Genomic DNA, 18,743 nt, shown 5'->3' with positions numbered 1-18,743 from the left:
ACAAATTACCCCCCAAACTTAGCAGTTTAAAACAAACATTTAGTAGCTCCTAGTTTCCAAGGGGCAGGAACCTGGAGTGGTTACCTGGGGGGCTGTGGCCTCGGGTCTCCGGGGAGGTTGCAGTTAAGCTCTTGGCCAGGGCTTCCAGCTCCGTCTTGTGGGTGTTCTGGGCCTTAATTCTTCACAGCCTGTGCGGTAGGGGCCTGTCCCCAGGGCTGTCTCCATGTCTTCAGGACGTGGCAGCTGGTTTCCCCCAGTGTGTGTGATAAGAGAGTGAGGGTGAGGGGGAAGGAGGGAGGGAGGGAAGGATCTTGTGGGAGCACGCCCCCCCTTCTCTATAAACTAATCGCAGAAGTGTCTTGCTGTCTCCTCTGCTGTGTGCCACTGGTGACACAGAACAGCCTTGGGACGTTGTGGGCAGGGATTCCCCAAAGGCACGAATACCAAGAGGCGTGGGGGACTTTGGGGGTTCATCTTCCAGACGTTCCAAATGTTTTTATAGGCTTAGGGTCTGGAATTAGTATGGTTCCTCCAATGTTACATTTGGAGAAACCTAGGAACTGAGAAATAATCCAGAAATACCATTTTTATTGTTGTTTTCTCCCTTCATTATATATTTCTCTTTAATAGGAGCAAAATCATGTTTTTTTTTCTTTTGAACTTTTTTCAGTCAGTATTTTATTTTAGCTTTTTATTGTGGAAAATCTCAAACTTCAAAAAGGATGAAGAATAATGTAATGAACTTCCACGGACCCATCACCCAGTTTCCACAATTATCAGTTCATGGCCAATTTTGTTTCATCTGTATCTCATTCTCCTTCACCTTTGTTATTTTGAAACAAATCCCAGGCATGGTATGATTTCATTGTATGTATTTTATTATATCTCTCTGAAAAGTAGAGAGACACTTAAACCTCTCAACAATACTAAAAAAAAATCAAACGATAACCTTTAATAGGATCAAATAAAAATCCAGGATTCAAATTTCCCCTATTGACTTATCCTTTTTTACAGTTTGTTTGAATCAGGATATAAATAGGTCCTATATATTGCAAATTCCAGGGTCTTTGTACTTTATTGTTAGAGTCTTAGGATTTTGGATTTGAAGATTGACATTGGTCATTACCCATCTGCATCTTTTTATAGATGAGAAAACTTGCCAGGGGTCATGTGGCTGGTTCATTTAAGATTAGAACCGAGACCTTCGGATCCTACATTTCAGGTGCTTTTGACTTTAAGCAGAAAATATTTTCAAGATGTGGCTTTTGAAAAGAAGTTTTCCATCCTTTGGTTCCTCTGCGTATTGTAAGCAGTGGCATGAACACAGATCCTTATCACTTGAACTTGAGTGGTCAGACTCAAAGGTTCACGGTGCATTTATTCCAGCAACAAATTCTGCTCTGGGCCCTGTGGTGGTGGTAACCCTCCCCTTCAGTCAGCCTGTGTGAAAGGCATGTCCATAGAGTCGGTGGTGCTGACTTTTCCTACAAACATCCTAAATCTTTCCCAGTCTGGTGCTCTCATCTAGCCATTCCGGAGGTCCAGCCTTTACATATTCTTCTGAGTGTATGTATTCTTTTGCTTATTTTTATTCAACAGTGTAGCCTGGAAATCAGTATGTATCTATTTGTAGTGATCTTCCACAGTCTTTTTTCATACTGTTAGATTTTTTTAGAGACGTTTCTAATATTTTGTAGATTTGGCTCTTAGTTTAGGAAATTTAAAAAAGTGTTAGTCCCCCTTATCCAGGAGGAATATGTTCCAAGACCCCCAGAGGATGCCTGAAACCACAGATAGTACTGAACCCTGTATACACTGTGTTTTTTCCTATACAGCCATACCTATGATAAAGTTTAGTTGATAAATTAGGCACAGTAAGAGATTAACAACAACAAATAATAACATAGGACAATTATAACAATACACCATAATAAAAGTGACATGAATATGGTTTTTCTCTCTCTCAAAATATCCTACTGTACAAATGTAATGCCTTTTCCATCTTAACTGGGCACTTATGCACTGTAGTCTTGTAACTTTTGCAGTTTGAGATGCAACAGCAAAATTAGCACAGCTTTCTTTTTCCTTCTTTAACTTCATGATGGAAAATTCATTCTTACCATAGATCTTAGCAACCTCGGCATGTAACTTTTTTTTCTTAACTTACTAAATTGAGGACTTTCACTTTTTTACTTAAAGGACTTTATGGCTTGTCTTTGGCATATCTGAATTGCCAGCATCACTATTGCGCTTTGGGACCATTACCTTGGAGATATTGCAGGTTTGGTTCCATTCCACCATAATAAAGTGAGTATGATATAAAGCGAGTCACATGAATTTTTTGGTTTCCCAGTGCATATAGAAGTTATGTTTATACTGCATTGTAGTCTGGTAAATGTGCAATAGTATTACGTCTAAAAAAGCAATGTACATACCTTAATTAAAAAATACTTTATTGCTAGGGACTTCCCTGGTGGTGCAGTGGTTAGGAATCCGCCTGCCAATGCAGGGGACAAAAGTGCGAGCCCTGGTCCGGGAAGATCCCACATGCCGTGGAGCAGCTGGGCCCGTGTGCCACAACTACTGAGCCTGTGTGCCACAACTACTGAAGCCTGCGCGCCTAGAGCCTGTGCTTCGCAACAAGAGAAGCCACCACAATGAGAAGCCCACGCACCACAACGAAGAGTAGCCCCCGTTCTCTGCAACTAGAGAAAGCCCGCGCACAGCAGTGGAGACCCAGTGCAGCTATAAATAAATAAATAAACGAATAAATAAATAGACTTTATTGCTAAAAATGCCAAAAAACAATTACAGTAGTAACATCAAAGATCATTGATCACAGATCACAGTAACAAATATAATAACAATAATGAAAAAGTTGGAAATATTGCGAGAATTACCAAAATGTGACACAGAGACACAAAGTGAGCAAATGCTATTGGAGAAGTTGTACCCCTAGACTCCTTGGAGTCAGGGTTGCCACAGCCTTCAACTTGTAACGAATGCAGTACCTGCAAAGTGCAGTAAACTGAAGCACAATAAAACGAGGTATGCCTGTATTAGGTAAAGTAAGGGTTACTTGATACACAAGCACTGTGGTATTGTGACGGTCAATCTGATGACTGAGATGGCTTTTAAATGACAAATAGACAGGGTACGCAGGACAAAGGGATGAGGGCTAGCTACTCAAAATGGCGTGCAGTTTAAAAGTTGTGAATTGTTTGTTTCTGGAATGTTCCATTTAATGTTTTCGGATCAAGGTTGCCCCTGGGTAACTGAAACAGTGGAAAGTGAAACCTTGAATGGCCATGGAGGGGGAGGGGGGTGGTGGTGGTGGGGGAGGGGGTGGTGGTGGGGAGGGAACTACTGGTACTGTATTACCAGAGGCTTTGGGAGGCCATGACGCTACCTTTATTTATTTATTTATTTACTTATTTATTTATTTACGGCTGCGTTGGGTCTTCATTGCTGCACACAGGCTTTCTCTCGCGGCGAGCCGGGGCTACTCTTTGTTGCAGTGCGCAGGCTTCTCATTGTGGTGGCTTCTCTTGCTGCGGAGCACGGGCTCTAGGCGCACGGGCTTCAGTAGTTGTGGTGCACGGGCTCAGTAGTTGTGGCTCGTGGGCTCTAGAGCGCAGGCTCAGTAGTTGTGGCGCACTGGCTTAGTTACTCCGTGGCATGTGGGATCTTCCCGGACCAGGGCTCAAACCCTTGTCCCCTGCATTGGCAGGTGGATTCTTAACCACTGTGCTACCAGGGAAGTCCCCCTTGACATTATCTTAAGTAACAGGTCACTGAGGAGGAACTCCCAGCCTAGCACTGGAGCAGTGTTCACTATGTGCTGTCTACCTTCTTCAAGCTTCTGGAATGAATTAACTTTTGCTGTTCATGGGGCTAGATCTCCTACCTCGTGGTGGACCAGGTTGGATTTGAGAGGAAGCCTTGGTGGGACTCAGTGTCTGACACTTAAATCCAAGAGGATTCTGGGGATTATTGCCGTCACTAAGAGTTAATGATTAAGGGTGGTTTTTCCTGTCCTCCACAGGCCCGTCAGCTCATCCTGCAGTATGGCTTAACTCTCAGTGACCTGGACCGACACCCAGAGGTAAGTAGAGAGAGGCTGCTGGGTTTTTTGGTCTCCTTTTTTTTTTTTTTTTTTTTAAATAGCTGTCACTTGTTCATGGGCTCTGGATATCTTGTTGAGTCTAGGAGAAGAGTCAGTTAGTCATACTAGCTTTTCTCCTAGGACTTTGAATATTAATCCTAGCTGAGGTCAGAAGAGAAGAGCTTATGAATTTCTAGGACATTCCCTGTGGTTTAACCGAGAGGGCTCAGGGACCCAGGGCTTCCTGCAGCCCTCACACAGACGTATACGATGTACACGAGCAGGGCGGCCCTCAGAACTAAGTGGAGATAAGAAGCATCATCTGAGGCAGCCATGGGTCTTTGAAAACAGATTAAAGTGAAGTTGTGTGGTAAAGATGATTAAACACACGGACAATCTGGAGGAGACTGAAGAGCGAGCAGCGTGCTCACGGCTGTCGTTTACTGAGCCCTGACTGTGTGCCAGTTACTATGCTAAGTGCCGGGCCTGTATTAAACCACAGTCGTCCCCGGGTATCTGCTGGGGAGCGGCTCCAGGACCCACTGCGAATACCAGAATCTGCAGATGCTCAGGTCCCGTAGTTGGCCCTCTGTATCTGCGGTTCAGCATCTGTGGATTCAACCAACCGTCGGTCACGTACTGTAGTACGTATTTAGTGGAAAAAAATCTGTATAAGTGGACCTGTGTAGTTCCAACCCATGTTGTTCAAGGGTCAGCTGTATTTAAGCTCCAGTAGTCTTGAGGGTGGGTACCATTAGTACCTCATTTTACAGATAGGAGAAAGGCACAGAGAGGGCAAGGCATTTGCCTAAGGCCATGCTGTTTGTAAGTGGCAGAGCCTGAAAGTGAATCCAGGTGCTTCTGGCTCTAGAGGATGCTGCTTAGAAGGGTGTTGTGGGAAGAGGTAAAGTTTGAGCAGAGCTGTGAAGGCTAGGTGGCAAGGGCAGGAGAGAGCATTCCAGAGAGGGGTAGATGGGAACCATGGGAGCGGTTCCAGCCTGGCATGTGTGCAGTGCTGAGACTGGCTGGGGTGTCTAGGACCGAGTGAGTGGAATGGCTTTGTGCACAGCAGGGGGAGGGGGAGAGGGAGAAGGAGAGGAGAGGGCAAGGCTGCATTGGAAGAGTGAGGTGGGATTTCGGCAGCTTGAAAACAGACTTGATGGTGGTCTGCTAATCCACTGTGTCATGGGACATGTGGGCCACAGATGGGTTAGTAAGTACCATGGGAAGGGCTTGTTCAGAGATATCTGTGGGTAAAGCCAGGGCACAGGCTGAATCAGCTGTTCAGCTCTGTGGGGAGAGTGGTTTGGGCTGAAGGTGGGCGTGAAACCCAGACAGAAAAGGTTGCCGCCTTCCAGGCCCCAGAGAGCTGCCATGGTGCAGAGAGGGGGGGAACATTGCAGGCTGTACCTCCATCCTTGTGAAACGGTGGAAGCGAGGATGCCCCGTTGAAGCTTTGCAGGCCCTGGGCCAAGCAGCTTCTAACTGCAGCTTGAACTGAATCTGCGCCCTGAGGTTTTATACTGCTCTTTTAAAGACCATACTTGAGGCTCCCGCCTTGTCTCTGCAGAGTACCAGGAGTGACAAGAAGTACATCCCTTTCTTGATTTCAAATTTTGAAACATGAATGAACCTATTCCCACTGCTTTTGGGCCTGGCAGTGGAGCTTCCTGTAAAGGGAGTGGGCCAGCCCAGACAGGTGCCTTGGTGGGTCATAGCGGGGGTACCTCAGAAAATTTCCAGTTCTGTATTGCATCAGATGTGTGTCAGCATGCCGGTATTTTTGCCACATTAGTACGGAGACTTCTGAATCAGTGTGTCTCAGCCTTTTTTCCATTAATGCCCACCCCCAATGAAATTTTAATCTCACAGGTATACTGTATACCTCCTTCTGTACTGGAGGTGAAGTTACTCACTTTGAGATTGCATGCTCTCAATAATTCCAGCTCATCCCCAGAGAAGCCCATCAATGAGTAAAGGGAGTGTGAAGTGGTGGATCAGAGTTGGGCCCAGGTGTGGTTCCCCTGTTTGTTTCCTGGTGACCTTAGTGGAATAGCTTAACCTCTCAGGGCCTCAGTTTCCTGACTGGCTGAATAGGAAGAGCTGTGCTGGCTAATAGGGCTGCTGGGACCTGATGAGCCGTGGCATGTTCAAGCTTAGTGCTTTTTATATCTTTCCTTACCCTCAACACAGATTGACCTTGCCATCGATGGTGCTGATGAAGTCGATGCTGATCTCAATCTCATCAAGGGTGGTGGGTGAGTGTTGTGGGGATTTTTCTGCAGAGTATCTGCCGGTTAATCCTTAGCAAAGCAAAGTGGAATACAGAATAAACACATTGCCGCTGTGATGTACATGAGTTTGTCTCTCTGCTTGGATGTGGACAGCATAAGGCTGTAGAACCAGCCTGGCATTTCTGGTTGTTAGTAGCAGTCTGGTGACAGGAACCTGGGCCTCTGCAATGAAATTATTCCTCTTAAAGGGTTCTCTTTGCTGCCTTCTGCTGATTCCAACTTTAAAAACTGTACGGGCTAAAGCAAACGTATTACCGGGACTAGATTACTAGGTCTGTGGGCTCTGAGCAGTTAGTGATGTATGTATTCATTGATTTGGAAAACATTTATTGGGTGTTTCTTAGGTGTTGATTTTGGGGGGTTAGGAAGTGGTGAGTCGAAGGAGGTGAAGTCCTGGTCTCCTGGTTCGTATAATCAAGCAGACTGTGGAGTGACACAGAATTTGCTTCACATCTCACTGTGCTCTCTCCACTTTATAACCTGGCTGTCACACTGCAGATACGGCAGGTTGTTCAGAGCTTGTCCTTACTTCTCCAGTTGCGGAACCTCCGCCTCATGCCGTGCTCAGGTGGCTTCTCCCCAGGCACAGTGCTTCCTGACAGATGCATCTTAGATGGGATTATGCCCGCTGCCTGACTGGGAACCATTTCTCCCAGACACAGGCTGTGTTTCCATAGTCCATTTACTGGAAACAGCATGTCTTAGCTTGGGCTGCCATAACAAAAACCTTAGACTTAGTGACTTAAATGGAAAAATTTATTTCTCACAGTTCTGGAAGCCCTGGGCTTGCAGATGGCGGCCTTCTCAGTGCAGCCTGCTGTGGCGGAGGGAGGGAGAGTAAGAGAGCTTTCTGGTGTCTTCTTAAAAGGATATCCATCCTATCAGACCAGGGCCACACTTTAATGATCTCATTGAACCATAATTACTTCCTTAGAGACCCCATCTTCCAAGTATAGTCACATTGGGGGTTAGGGCTTGAACAATTGAATTTGGGGGGAGGGGCAGGGAGACACAAGTCAGTCCGTTGCACGGATGGAGTTGGGGTGGTGGTGGTGTTCCTTTAAGAATTAAAAATTAAATTTCTCTTTAAGTGCCAGAATTGAGTGGATTTTGGTTTCCCATATCTGACCTTAGTTTCCGAATTCAGTTTTTGTCTTACTTACCCCTGTGTTCATTTGCTGCTTCTTCCCCATCCCCCAGAGGCTGCCTGACCCAGGAGAAAATTGTGGCTGGCAATGCCAGTCGCTTCATCGTGATTGCCGATTTCAGGTACGATGTTTGGTGTTCTGAACTGTCCGCTGAGGAGGTAGATCGGCCCCCAGGCTTCATATTACAGAGGAGGAAACAGGTGGAGGGAGGGGCTTTTCTGATAGTCTATGGTGAGGGCCGTGTCCTGCAGGATTATGCTCTGCTTTCGTGCTGAAGTTAGGTACTGCTATTTCATGTGTCCACTGGAAGGAGGAGGAAACAGCTCGTCACCCTTGTTAACAGAGCGCGTCCTTATTTATCACGCGTTCGCGCCTAGCAAGGAGCCTCAAGAAGCGGCCCTGCAGCCTCTGGGGTCACACGTGACTTGTGTCGTGGACAGTCTTTGACCAGGCTCTCAGATTCTCCTTCAGGGAGTCTGATAGAAGGCACTCCTGCGAACATGTTAATTAAAAAAAAAAATTACAGCTGTAAATGATGATGTTCTTCACACCTGTATATGACAAGCCAGTCACATCCAGGTTTTAACATTTTTGTCATATTTACTTACAAAAGCTACTGCTTTTCTTAAACGGTAAAACACAGCCAATGCATTTGAAGCCCCGTGCACTCCACCCTTCTCGCTTCCCTTGTCCTCTTACCTCATTATTACCCCCATGCCTGAATTTGCTGTGTCTGTACCACTGAGCTTATCTACACTTGTTGTACTTTCTGACTCTTTCTTTCCAGGAAAGATTCAAAGAACCTCGGGGATCAGTGGCACAAGGGAATCCCCATCGAGGTCATCCCGATGGCCTATGTCCCAGTGAGCCGAGCTGTGACCCAGAAGTTTGGGGGTGTGATTGAACTTCGAATGGCTGTCAACAAGGCAGTAAGTGGCCAGGGAGGTTTCTGGAAGGCATTCCAGGCTCTCAGGGCTGTGTCCTCCTTCCTGCTTCCATTAGGTCTGTGCCTAGACTGGGCAGGTGGCTTCTGTTTATTTATTTTTAATCAGCCTATTGGTTTACTTTTAGAGCGCTGGCTTTATCAGTTTCCACATTCAAACTCATGTAGATAAGACTATACTTAATGCAATGCATATTCTCTGTACAGTTGGGCGTATTTTCTGTCGCTCGGGATCTGTGCTCCTTAGGTTATCTGGTCTTTGTACCCGAGGCCTGGATCTCTGACTAACAGCTGCTAAAAATGGGTTTTGGGAGGCCCACCTGGGGCAGAAAGTTATTCAGGTTTCATGGTATAATTTTATTTTTCCTCCTCTTTTCTCATTCTGTGGTTAAATGAAGTAGAGTTTCTAGGGAGATGTGAATTCCTCCCCAGGAATATACTCCAGAAACTTCGTCCACATGTTTCTCTTCAGCTTCTAAAGTGGGTTGCACAGAACTTTTTTTTTCTTACACTTAAATAAACAAAAAAGCAACAGCAGTACTCCAAAAAATAACTATAGTTGCAGACGGAACTATATATAAAAAGTTTGGAACGTACAGAAGAGAAAGCAAGTTATCTGTAACTCTACCCTGACGAACTTTTATCGTGACGTGTTTTCTGCCTGGTGTTTTTGTGACTTTTACGACATCATAATCCTAATCATACTGGTTGTACAGAGCTCTGACTCTGGCTCCCTTTGTAGCTGAAAAGCCAAGAGGAGATTGTTGGGGTGCTCTCTCATGGCTGGGGTTCCTCCACACTAGAGCCCAGTATCGTGCCTTCGTGGGGTTCTGCACTGGGCTCCCAGCCCTTCTCCAGTTTGCAGAGGAGTCCTCATTTCCTTGCCTTTGACTGTAGTGTTCTGTCAACGTTTATGCTGCTAAACGCTTTCTAGTGCGCAAAGCTGTCGCGGAATTCTGGATTACTCAACTAAAACTACCCCCAGCCTGTTAGACCTCAGGACCCATCTCTGCTCCCTGTCTTTTGGATGGGTCTGCCCCACCTGGGGGAGCCTCGTCTTATGTGGCGTTACTGATGGTTCTTCACGTGAAGCTGTGGGAATGTTGAGCCGTGTTGGTAGTCTGTTCTGTTGCTGTAGTTTTTCACTCTAATCATAGCTAAGAATCAGTGAGCCCTCGCTGTGGCTAACGTTACCCATGTGGCTTACCCACAAGCTGCCTGATGAGGTATGTTTCATTATCCCTTTTTTGCCATTGAGGAATCTGAGGCTTTCAGAGGTTAACGGCTCCTGTGAGATCTATCTATGCCTGGATGGCTTCAAGACTCCAGTTCTGACTCCCAAGTTCCTGCCTCCTAGAAAGCACGAGGCAGGGGTACTGGTTGGAGCGGGTTAATTAAGATACTTGTCTTTGGTTATCACCTCCACTCTCCTGCTCTCCTCTGCCTGCCTGTATGTACATGGCCTCTGTAAGTGTGGGGAATTATCTTCTAGGGTCCTGTGGTGACGGATAATGGGAATTTTATCCTGGACTGGAAGTTTGACCGGGTCCACAAATGGAGTGAAGTGAACACAACTATCAAAATGATCCCAGGTAATGGGAGTGGCGTTCACTGAGCACAGACGCCCATGCCCTTCGTAGCTGTCCCCTGCCTCTGGCCGTGGATGGATGCGGGCTTTGCAAGACTTGGTTGGAAAGAATTTCCTTCATGCTGTGTTTGGAATTCCTAACTTCACGCCTTTGCCTTTTCCTTCCGAGAAGAGTTATTGCTCACCAAGCAGCTTCGTTGGTTGGCATTTCACAACCCATTCAGTTGGGGTAGGCCTGGAGCTGATGGGGTGTCAGATGGGGCCTGCCTTGAAATAAGCCCGCCCTCTCTGCGAAGAGCCTTTCCTTTCAGGAGCTTGGCTGCAGCCTCTTTGATTTTGGCATGTTCTCTGGGGGAGAATGACTCAGGTCACCCACACATTAAGATTCCTGCCACAGGCAGGGCACTGTGACACGTGTTACAGGGAGTTCTCCTGTTAATAGAACATGGGCTCTGCCTCAGGGAGAGTTGATGTGAACCTGGGGAAAGCTGTGTGGGGCTGCCTAGGAGCTGTGCCTACAAATAAGATGGAATGTGGAACACCAGGAGTCTAGAGTTGCTTCTTCTGCGAAGCAGGGGGAGGTTCATGGAGGAGAGGTGACTTTGGACCTCTGCCTTAGTGTAGAGTGATCCAGACACTGTGCTAAGTGTTGAAAAACGTCTCGTTGATCCCCCAATTTAATAAGATAGTTACAGAGGAAGACACGGATTGAGGAAGGGTACATGGTTTGCTCAAGGGCTGCAGCCCCAAGGTGGGAGCCTGGGTTGTCTGCCTCTAGACCCTGAACTCTAAGTCCTTCCTTCGTCGAGAGCCAGGTCAGGAGGGGGTTGTGTGACACGGACATCTGGAGCAGTGGGGTGTCTCCAGTCCACCTTGTGCCAGGGATCCGGGCCCTGGGTGAAGGCTGGGTGGGCAGTATCGAGGTGAGTTATGAGTCCAGGCCAGAGGTGGTACTGAGGGCTCATACGAGGGGATTAAAAAGAGGAGGCAGATGTGAGAGATATCAGTCTTACGATATCGAGCGACTAAGATTCCAACTGGGAATATTGCATGACAGGAAGTATTCTTGGGCCAGAGCAAGCTAATGGGGCAGGTGAAGTCAGTTTAGTAGATTGTAGTGGCTAGGGGTGGATTCTGGAGCAGACATCCTGGGTAAGGATCCAAACCCAGGCTTGCTCTATCAGTATGACCTTTGTGCAGTCAGTTAAATCTCTGCGCCTCAGTTTCTTCCTCTGTAAAAGAGTCTGCTGTTAGTGCCTACCTCATAGGATTGTTGGGAGGAGTAAATGAGTTAAAATGGTGCTCAGCACACGTGGAAATATTTGTTGAACGAGTACATCCCTAGGAAGGAAGTATACTGTCTTCATCATCAATTAAGTTGCTAGATTACATTCTGATTTACCCATGCTATTTGGGAATGAAATACATATAAATATATAAAATGAAAAGTATATAGACATGTAATAAAGAGCTAATTCTCCAACCTTACTTTACTCTACTATTTTAGTCTTCTATTGACAATCTTTTTCCAGATTTACTATGTAAAGAAGATGGGTTGAATTAAGCTTATTCCCTTACTTAGTGTTAACTTTTTAGTGGAAGAACTAAAGAGCCTTCTAAGAAGGCAGGAGGAAGAGAAGCCATAGAGGTCGCTGTCAGTAACGTGGGAGGATTAGCCCCGAATGATAATGCAGACAAACCCAGGGACGCACAGGAAACAGCTCACCATTGCCGGTACTCTTCCTCTCTAGGTGGATTTCTTGCAGTGCCCACTAGGTAGCTCTGTTGCACCTGTTCAGACCTTTCTTGGTGTATTGAGACATTGAGATCTCCTTGGTGAGCAGATTTCTCCCACGCTTTGCTCTCCACCTCAGTAAGTAGACGCTACATCCTAGAGAAGTTCAGAGTTTCATGAGGAACTTAAAATGAAGAAAGCGAAAAAAGAGAAGCTAGATGTTAAATTATTTAGTGCAGTGCCACCAGGATCATCAGTGAGGTTTTGTTCTCTTTCTCATTCTCTTTTCTCTTCCTCTTTGGTCTCTTAAGATACTTGCTGCTGGACCATGATCAAGGGAGGAAAAGAGGGCAAGTTTCCCTGTCTATCCTGTCTGTCCTGTCACCCTGCCCTTGTCCCATGTACGTTCATTTATGTGAGGACACTTAAAGGACAGTTAAACCGGTCCGTGGCTGGTCACGCCCTTGGATGTTCCATTGTTTGCACGCAGAGCAGAGGTTCTTTCCCCCATGTTCACACTGAGCCATCTCTGCCCTTTCCACTAATTGGGAGGGTGGGGGTAGGAATGGGTTAGTCGCTCTCAGCATCTCAGTAATCTGAAGAGAGTTTGCTCTAAGGTCAGACCTTAGACTGCTGCCATACATCTCTGCGCTTTCTTTGAAGTCTTTTCTGGAGCCAGTATGGCTTTCTCTTGGATCAGGTGGAAGCTGTCACCTTGTATTACAAAATTTTTGCAAAGGATGGGTCTTGAGTGGCCACTTGGCATGTCTTTGGGAGGCCCCAGTTGTGGCGGCCCAGTGTGGTGCTGGAGACCTTTGTGTTTCAGCAGCTCCTTTCTCTACCTGATGGCTTTTTATTGCCGGTAAATGATTTTATTTGTTTATGTATTGGGGGCTGTCTTTGAAAATTTTAATTTTGTTTATCCTTTTTAATATATGTAGTTCAAAATTACAAAAGTAAACAGTGAAAAGTCTATCTTCTATCCCTTTGCCCTTCCCCCTGTCTGGAGGCAGCCAGTGCTGCCAAAGTCGTGTGTCCTTCTTGAGTTGATCTTTCATAAACGCAAATCAGCCCCCGCCCCCATCTCCTTTTACATAAGTGACAGCACACTAGACAAGTGGTTTGCTTCCTGCTTTTTCCCATCTTGAAGATTATTATGTAATGGTTCACAGAAGAGCTTCCTCATTTTTTTTTTAAATAATTGCATGGCGTTCCATTTGGTGGCTATCACATAATTTATTTAACTAGATCCCCACTAGCAGATACTTGTTTCCAGTTTTTTTTGTTTTTGTTTTTTTTCAGAAGGGAATTACCAGATCAGAGAATAAGTGTATCTGATTTTGCTGTTGGTGCAGAATTGCCCTACACACTGGGTCCATCAAACTTTTTTTTTTAATTTTAATTTTATTTATTTATTTTTGGTTGCGCTGTGTGGCATGCAGGATCTTAGTTCCCTGACCGGGGATCGAACCTGCGCCCTCAGCAGTGAGAGCTCGGAGTCCTAACCACTGGACCTCAGGGAACTCCCAAACTTTTTTTTTCCGATAGTTGAACAGTATAGTTAAGTCCCCTGCATATGGACGAGTTCTGTTCCAAGAGCGCATTTGTAAGTCCAATTTGTTCATAAGTCCAACAAAGTTAGCCTAGGTGCCCAACTAACACAATCGGCTATATAGTACTGCACTGTAATAGGTTTATAATACTTTTCACACAAATAATACATAAAAAGCAAACAAAAAAATCAAGAAAACATCTTACAGTACGGGACCTTGAAAAGTACAGTAGTACCAGCTACATCACTGCTGCTTTTACCCTTGCTTCCAGACATCCCGGGCTTGAAACAAAGATAGTATACTACTGTACTCTATGCAGTACTCTACAGTAAAGTACACAAAAGCACAACCACTTGTAGAGGATGCACGGATGTAGCAATGTATGCCAGACACGTGAACTAACTTATGTGATCGGACATGCGAACGCACGTTCACCTCTTTGAAAGTTCGCAACTGGAAGGTTCGCATGTAGGGGATTTGCTGTATTATCTCATTGTAGTATGTGTATATACGTAAATATTTTCAGTGAAGGTTGCTTACAGTTGTAGTTAATTCTCGCTACTGAATAGTATACCATCATATTTATGTGTTTGGAAAAAAGTTTGTATATCCATTCTACTCTTACGGGCATTTGGGTGTTTCTAGTTTTTAGCTATTAGTAAAAGTGCTGCTGTGAACGTTCTCATACACGTCTTTTGAGGGCCATATATATACCTAATATATACCTTATATACCAAAGAGTAGAATTGCTGGATCATCAGGTATGAATATGTTCAGCTTTAGAAGATGTACCAGCAGACATTTTCCAACGTAGTTTTGCCAATTTACTCCTACTGTTAGCGTGTGGGAGTGTCTTTGCATTCTAGTCAAATTTCATTATACTCATTCTGGTGAGTGTGTTGTGGTGTCTTGTTTTAATTTGCATTCTCTTTTGACTAGTTTGAGCACCGTTTTCTCTGTTTATTGGCCATTTTGGATAACCTTTTTTGTGAAGTGCCTCTTTAAGTCTTTTTTTTTTAATAAATAAATAAATAAAATTTCTATTTATTTTTGGGTCTTCGTTGCTGCACACGGGCTTTCTCTAAGTTGTGGCGAGCGGGGGCTACTCTTCATTGTTGTGCGTGGGCTTCTCTTGTTGCAGAGCATGGGCTCTTAGGTGCTCGGGCTTAGTTTTGCTCCGCGGCATGTGGGATCTTCCCGGACCAGGGCTCGAACCCGTGTCCCCTGCATTGGCAGAAGGATTCTCAACCACTGCGCCACCAGGGGAGTCCCTCTTCCAGTCTTCTGCCCATTTTTCTACTAGGTTGTCTGTCGTCTTATTGATTTGGAGAGTTTATATATTTTGATGTGGTATATGCATTGCACGTATGTTCCAGCCCTTTGTGGGAGAAAGTTCTAAGGCTGATAGTGTGATTGAGGATAACTGGAAGTGGGGGTACTTCGAGTAGTCCTGGGGGGCCTCTCTGAAAAGATGGCCAGTCCAGACTAAGGCAACAGTGTGAGCAAAGGCCCGAAGGCCAGGAGAAGCTTTGCACATCTGAGTATAGAGGGAAAGCCAAGACTGCAGGGGAGGAGGCATTGCAAGAAGAAATAAAAGTAATCAGAATCTCTTTTCATTGTCACGAGGGAGGGAGGGCTTTAGACTTGTCATTTCTTTGTCCAGTGCTGTTCATGGTAGTTGCTCCTACGGACCCTGCCCTGTGATCCTGGTTTTCTTCTTGCCTTGGGAACCTGAAACTTAATGCTCCCTCCCGTCCTTCGTCCTGCAGGCGTGGTGGACACGGGCCTGTTCATCAACATGGCGGAGAGAGTCTACTTTGGGATGCAGGACGGCTCGGTGAACATGAGGGAGAAGCCTTTCTAAACTGGCCCTGCAGGAGCGGAGTGTGTTCCCCTTGTGTCCCCAGCCCGCCGCCGAGGCGGACATGCCTCTCCAGGAGCCTTTGCCTTAATGTATCTGTGCCAGGTGGACACTTGGCAGGGTGGGGGGTTGAGGGTTAAATCTGGTCTTCTGAAGTATTGTTATTAAATGTCTTTTTAAAAAGAGAAATATAAACATATATATTTTTACTATTAAAAATACTTAGTTGTTTTTTTATAAAGTAGAACTTGATTTCATGTTTTATATGAAACATTTACCAAAAAAAAGGAGGACTGTCTTTTAAACTTTTACCTTGAGCCTGCTGGTTACGGTGAAGCCTCTGAATATTGGGTTTGCTGAGAAATGTAAATCAAACTTTTCTTTAAACTGGTGAGATGAAGGGCCCAGCCAGCAGCGATTCCCTGATGCCTTACTGGAAACACTGGAGTTTGTTTACTTTTCTACCACACTGTTTTATTTTTCGTTTTTGTTGTGTACAGACGCACAGTGCGTAGTTACGTGTTGTAAGATGTGAATGACAGAAATCCGGTGAGCGTAGGGGTGTGGTGTGTGTGACTCAGAGTGTGTAGACCACCAGGGGGAAAATACGGGGGCTCTTTTGCCGAGAACAGGGGGTTCATTCAGACCCCTCTTGTTGGAAGCCATTGGCTGGAAGTACTTGCCAGTACTGCCAAAGCACTGCTGTGAAACACCTTTAAATGATTGTCTTTTCGTCGTTAATATTTTTTTTCTTTATTGTTATTTGCATGGTTCGGCATCAGAAGTTGTTACCTCTTTATATTGTTTGAAGGTTGAAATAAAACAGTATGGTGCCGTTTTGACTGTTCGTCTTTACTATAGAATTTTTGTCAGTTTTGCAGTAAAATAGGAATCAGTTTTGCTCACCCACTTTACATCGGATCTTTGATAAGGGGTAGAATTCACTCAAGCAATCTTGAGCCAAAGAGTAGACAAATATTACCTTTATTTCTGAGAGAGCTTGATGTCAGTTTTATTCCAGAGACCTCTGTCAAATAAGACATTAGTTTTCTTTATTAATAGAGGATGACACAGCTGAACAAAAGTCACAAATTATCCCCAAGTTTCACACCGGTCAGACTTTCGATCCTGGAAGCTGAAAAGCAGTAAAGTGGGTAACCTGACTTTTCTCTGTGTTCTCCCGGTCTGTAATCTTCGCAGTGTGCCTAACGAGCAGTGAACCGTCCAGAAAGCCTCCGATGGGAACGGAAAGGCTGTGATCAGCTCAGTGATGATTCTAGATGGGACTCGGGAATCCATCCTGTTGCAAAGGTGTTTGTGCGGAGAGCCCTGATTCCCCCCCGCCATGTGCTGACTTCGCACGATCCTTAGACAGTCATTTCACTCGCCTTGGCCTCTGTTCTGAAGCTTGGATTATAGCTGCCAAACTTAGTGGCATTGGAATTCCTGCGAAATCAAGTTGCAGGAAAAAAGTCAATCAATCAGGACTGAGCACTGACGAGGCTTTCTTTGCTGAATTCCTTCTCTTCTTTACTCTTAAGGTGCTGATTAAAAATAGTTGCCTCACACATTGTTAGGAGACCTATTGTTAGGAGCGCTTTATTTTTCTCCAAGACTCTTTTGGTCTGGGTGATAGGTAATTTTTGCACAAAATGGGCACTAGGTCTTAGCTGAGAAAACTTTTGATAGAACTGATTTTTGGAATGATCCTTTAAAGCTCTTGGATTAAATTCATAAAGATAAAGGCATAAAGATAAAGGCATAAAGATAAACAAAGTTAAACTGGGCTTCTGAAAAACGCCTGCACGCTCCACAGTACGCGTAAATCCTCAGAGACTTTCATACACCTTCACACCTGTGACCCAACTGCAGTTCCCTTAAGTGTGAATGTGAGGTTTTTCTTCTCGTGAAGAAGAAAAAAACACCTGCTGTGCTTCAGGTACGCATACAGCAGTTTGTTCTAGAGGTCAATTTTGATTAAAGTTTCTTCAATAAAGTTGTTAGTAAATGTGATCTTGTTGGATGGACACAATTTGCAGGCTTGTGATCCGTTGGAGGGGCACAGGGCAAGCTGCAAGTCCGGTGTTTGGGAAAAGTTTATAACCAAGTTAAGCTGCCGCCTTTCTGGGAGACATCAAAGGGGAAAAACAATCACTTGGATTTGAATCAGATCGATTCTACTTTGGTTTCAGCTAGAGCTCATCAAGTTTTGATACTCTTCAATCATCAAGTGTTTTTCAATCAAGTCCCCATCACGTGCCAGTTCTTAGTGGGGAGTAGTTGGGGGCCCGGGCGGGGGAGGGTGGGGACAGAGACGAGACACCTCCTGTGCTCCAGCTGCTTCCAGCCTTTGGGGCGAGACAGATTGACAGAGGAATTGTCAGCACAGTAAGGAGGAGGGGCCACGAGGTAGGAAAAGTTATCAGGTGAGACTGGTGACAGAGCCCTACCTGTCCTCACTGTGTGCAGGTGCTGACCTGGGCCTTTGGCCTGTTGTCTCACAGCAACTTGGTGGTGTCTGTTCTTTTCATTGGCGGAGTGGGAAACGGGCTCAGTTTAAGTAACTTGTTCAGGTCATACACTGGAAAGCAGGCCAGGCTTTTCTGGCTCATAGTTGCAGGTGGTTGTAGGACTCTGAAGGGTTGGTGTTCTTAATTGTTGTATCCATCATTTGTAACTTGAATCACAAGTAATTTGTAATTTGTTAAAGTACTGAAGTTAGTGAATGGTTTATTGTGTATGTCTGTATGTGTATAGACTCATGGGTAATCCTATACTATTAATAAATTTCTGTTCTCTAATGAGCTTTCTTTTAACGGGAGAAAGGAGCAGGACATTGTACAACCTAGGGTCGGCTGTGGGAAGGCCCTTGTAGGAGCTGGTCCTTAATGCCATCACTGATTTTCTCTCCTCCCATGCTTGTTTCCTTTCTCCCCTTTCCAAGATATACGCAAAGTGGCAACCATAGGCACTGCTAGCCTGGGGAGGATGTTTATGGCTAAGGGTTGTCAGTTCCCTGTAGCCAAAGACTCTTCAGAACGTGTAGTTGAACAAAATTGGTTTTATTGACCCATTGAGTGAAGGATGTCACATGCCATGGGGAGTCTGTCCAAGGGTGTTAGGACTTAGAGGATTTAGGCTTATGCCTGGGGCTTTGGGGGAGGGCTTTGTACTGGAATGGATGTCATCAAGAAGCAGGAGAGGGCTTCCCTGGTGGCGCAGTGGTTCAGAGTCCGCCTGCCGATGCAGGGGACACAGGTTCGTGCCCCGGTCCGGGAAGATCCCACCTGCCGCGGAGCGGCTGGGCCCGTGAGCCATGGCCGCTGAGCCTGCGCGTCTGGAGCCTGTGCTCCGCAACGGGAGAGGCCACAGCAGTGAGAGGCCCGCGTACCGCAAAAAAAAAAAAAAGGAGAATTCTGTGATCGGGCGTCTTAATTTTTACTGTGAAGGTAAGAAGAACGGAGTGAGGCTAAAGTTGGGATCGGCAGCAGTCACTCAATAGCCAGGGGAGGGGCT

The 18,743-nt window shown here is 45.5% G+C and overlaps 1 protein-coding gene across 2 annotated transcripts in view; it reads left to right on the top strand.

The window, feature by feature from the left end:
* The window catches only part of RPIA (ribose 5-phosphate isomerase A), a 32,471-nt gene extending 15,110 nt beyond the window's left edge, over nt 1-17,361 (top strand). The window contains exons 4-9 of one of the 2 annotated variants that reach the window (XM_079940594.1): nt 4,046-4,105; nt 6,299-6,363; nt 7,600-7,668; nt 8,335-8,476; nt 9,983-10,082; nt 15,136-17,361. In XM_079940594.1, the coding sequence (XP_079796720.1) occupies nt 4,046-4,105; nt 6,299-6,363; nt 7,600-7,668; nt 8,335-8,476; nt 9,983-10,082; nt 15,136-15,230 (531 nt within the window). In that variant the 3' untranslated portion in view covers nt 15,231-17,361. The remainder of the gene's footprint in view (nt 1-4,045; nt 4,106-6,298; nt 6,364-7,599; nt 7,669-8,334; nt 8,477-9,982; nt 10,083-15,135) is intronic. The other variant, XM_079940595.1, reaches the window with a different exon arrangement.
* The last annotated feature ends 1,382 nt before the right edge of the window (nt 17,362-18,743 follow it).

Source organism: Stenella coeruleoalba (assembly GCF_951394435.1).
Source record: "Stenella coeruleoalba genome assembly, chromosome: 13".
In the NCBI taxonomy this organism is placed as follows: domain Eukaryota; kingdom Metazoa; phylum Chordata; class Mammalia; order Artiodactyla; family Delphinidae; genus Stenella; species Stenella coeruleoalba.
The sequence above is the reverse complement of the archived record's forward strand: the minus strand, read 5'-3'. Positions and strand labels throughout refer to the sequence as shown.